Here is a 3,180-nt window from a genome sequence, read left to right as displayed (position 1 = left end):
ATGGAGGCCAATAAAACTAAAGCCTCGATGTTCTTCTTCGTTCTCTCCATGTTGTCCATAAGCTCTTGTTCGGCTTTCAACATCACGAAGCTGCTTAACAAAGAATCCGATTTCAGCACCTTTAACAAATACCTCTCCGAGACCAAACTCGCCGACCAGATCAACAAGCGAAGCACCATCACCGTCCTCGCCGTGGCCAACGACGCAATGGGCGGCCTCTCTAGCGACGACAGCTTCACCCTCAAGTCGGTCATGAGCGTCCACGTCATCCTCGACTACTACGACAAGGAGAAGTTGGCTAAGCTGGCCAAGAACAATAGAAGCGCCATGCTGACGTCTCTATTCCAGAGTTCGGGCGTGGCTCAAAACCAACAGGGCTACGTTCGGGTCGAAGTCGTTGACGGTGAGATTTTTTTCGGGTCAGCATCCAAGGGTGCACAAATGAACTCCAAGATAGTTAAGTCGGTGACAGCTCAGCCCTACAACATTTCCGTGCTTGAGGTCAGCTCCATCATTGGGGTTCCCAACATCAATGCTTCTCCGACGCCCGAGAAAGCTCCATCACCGAAGAAAGGCAAGTCTGCCAGTCTGGAAGACGAGGCAGAGAGCCCTTCCGAAGACACCGCTGAAAGTCCTGCCGATGACACGTCGGACTCGGACTCGGAGGCTCCAAGTCCGTCCAAAGCCAGAGATTCGACTCCACCCAAGCCAGGTTATGAGGATGATCTGGTGACGGCAGATTCGCCATCTTCGACTCCGGCACCTGCGCCCTCCAAGAATGATGCACGCGCCACCGCTGCTGAGGTGGGAGTTGGGGTTGTTGCGATGGGGTTGGTTATTTCAGTATTGGTTGCTTTGTTCTGACGATCATGAGATAAAACTGATAAAATAATAATAGGCACTGAAAATGAACTACCCCCAAAAGGGTAGAAGTATTCTAATTTGAATTAGTTCTGTAAGACATTAATTTGTTCTTGAAAAGATGAAATTAAAGTTCAAATTAAGAAAGAAAGAAAAGGCTTATATATATATCTATACTATTATTAAGAGAAGAGACTTTGTTAGCCAAAACTGAAAATTTTGACAAATTTAACCCTGAAAGATTAAAAAACTTTGACAATAAATTAAATCACAAGGCTAAATAGGACAATTATAAAATAGATTTTATTAAGAAAATTGAAAAGAAATTATCTCACAACCTCCACTTTTCTCTCTGCAATAACTACCCATTAAATCTATTTTCTTTTGCAGATAACTTTTTTTTTTTCCTTACACATGTAGAGCATGTGATTGCAAACTAGTATTTTATCTATACAATCACACAAGACGCATTCACCAGTTGTTTCCAACACTTTATTATTTAACTGATGTGACAGATAACATATGCATATGATGGGTATTAATTATAGGGTTCTTGTTAGGGTATGCACACTAAAAAATATGGGCCCATTTTTATTGGAAGATTTTTCCTTGTAGACCTATGTTCTTTCCAGCAATCCCTTAACTCTTTACCTCAAACTAGTTAGTTTTATAGGAAAAATGTATGGTTATGGTATGTTAATATTTCTCATACATCAATTATTTTTATCACTTTGATGACTCATTTTACCGCTTCAATGACTCATTTTATTACTTGAGGACTCATGTGGTAACTAAAAAAAATTTACCACTTTAAGAACTCGTGTTACCATTTTGAGGACTAATATTACTATTTTGATAATGAACTTGTTAGAACTCGTAGCTTCTCCTCTGATCAATATATTGAATGCAATCACCCTATGAGACAGTGAATCTGAATTGCTTGTTGTAATTGATAGAGCAGAGCTTAAGTCCCTTATATATATACAAATTAATTAGGAACCTCCCATAAAGTATTCCTAATCCAAATCCAACATGGTAAAGTGCTTCCTGATTCATGTCTTATAGAAGTTTATTCCTTAATGCAATAGGCATGCAATCCTGAACATATATGATTCCTACATGTTCTAGGCACTTAAACCGAACTTACCATATTCTCTCGATTACTTGTTCCACAAAAGTATGACAAGTTCTTTGGTTAACTAACAAAGACAAGTCCTAATAATTCTTACATTCTCTCACTGGACTGTACTTTATTAATTTCAACAAGAATGTCACAAAATTGGATATAGCAACCCTGAAGTGTGCACAAGAGAAAATATGAATTTCTAGACCTATTTGACAACTCAGTCAGATCAAGACAACACACAAAAGACTATGGAAAAACAGATATTAAGCAATATCAGCAGTCCATAATCACAATGCAGCAATCTTGACCCACATGAGTTAACTTAAGAACATGAGAATATAAATGAATACATACGTAGGCTGCCTTAATTTTTTTTTTTGGAGAGAATTGTCAACTCATTGGATTGATCAGCGAAATTACATAATGACACATCCCTGTGGGACTGTCAAAAGAGTCACTACCTAAGTAATTCAACCTTTTTAAAGATCATGAAGCCCTGCCAAAATCTATCCTAGAACATCCTAGAGAATCAAAAGGCCAAGATGTCCGGAATATTTTTGGTGACAAAACTCATTCTTGAGCTGTACCCGAAGCCATCCCCATCAAGAGAGGACTCACACATACCTCCTCAGAAACCACTTTCTCCCCCGATGGAGTTTCTTCGCCCATCACAGACAAGTCATTGCCCACCTGTCCTTCAGCAGTCTCAGCAATAGTAATCTTCTGAACCACTCTCTTACTACTAACCTTTGGTCCTAACTGATTCTTAGACCCTTTAGGCCTACCCCTTTTAGTCTTCAAAGGTGAGAGTTTCACTTTCCCATTAAAATTAGGTAAGCTAAAACCCTCTTCCACATCCAAGCACATTAACGCAGAAGAATCAGAACGCAGTTTAGCCTTCTTACCTGGACGAGCTTGCACAGACAAAGCTGAGCGCTTCAAACCACTTACTTGTGCTGCTTCTATAGCTTTGGGAGCCACTGGTATAGTCAGTGGGGCTCCAGATTGAATGGGACAGGGAGCATTCCAACTTGGTATCCCCTTCAGCATCTCCATGGACCGGCCAACAATATCCATGAGATTTGGCCCTCCATCTGTTGCCATCTACCCTAACAGAATTGGTGTAGATGTAGGTGTCACAGTAACACCAGCGCTGCACCTAGGAGTCTCTGACAGGATCACCTTAGACGGCT

The 3,180-nt window shown here is 40.7% G+C and overlaps 1 protein-coding gene across 1 annotated transcript; it reads left to right on the top strand.

Annotated features, from left to right (window-relative positions):
* Positions 1 to 864, top strand: LOC112171835 (fasciclin-like arabinogalactan protein 14). The gene has a single exon (XM_024308952.1). The coding sequence runs from the start codon at positions 1 to 3 to the stop codon at positions 862 to 864; it is 864 nt and encodes a 287-aa protein (XP_024164720.1).
* The last annotated feature ends 2,316 nt before the right edge of the window (positions 865 to 3,180 follow it).

This window comes from Rosa chinensis, chromosome 6 (genome assembly GCF_002994745.2).
Source record: "Rosa chinensis cultivar Old Blush chromosome 6, RchiOBHm-V2, whole genome shotgun sequence".
NCBI lineage: Eukaryota > Viridiplantae > Streptophyta > Magnoliopsida > Rosales > Rosaceae > Rosa > Rosa chinensis.
The sequence above is the reverse complement of the archived record's forward strand: the minus strand, read 5'-3'. Positions and strand labels throughout refer to the sequence as shown.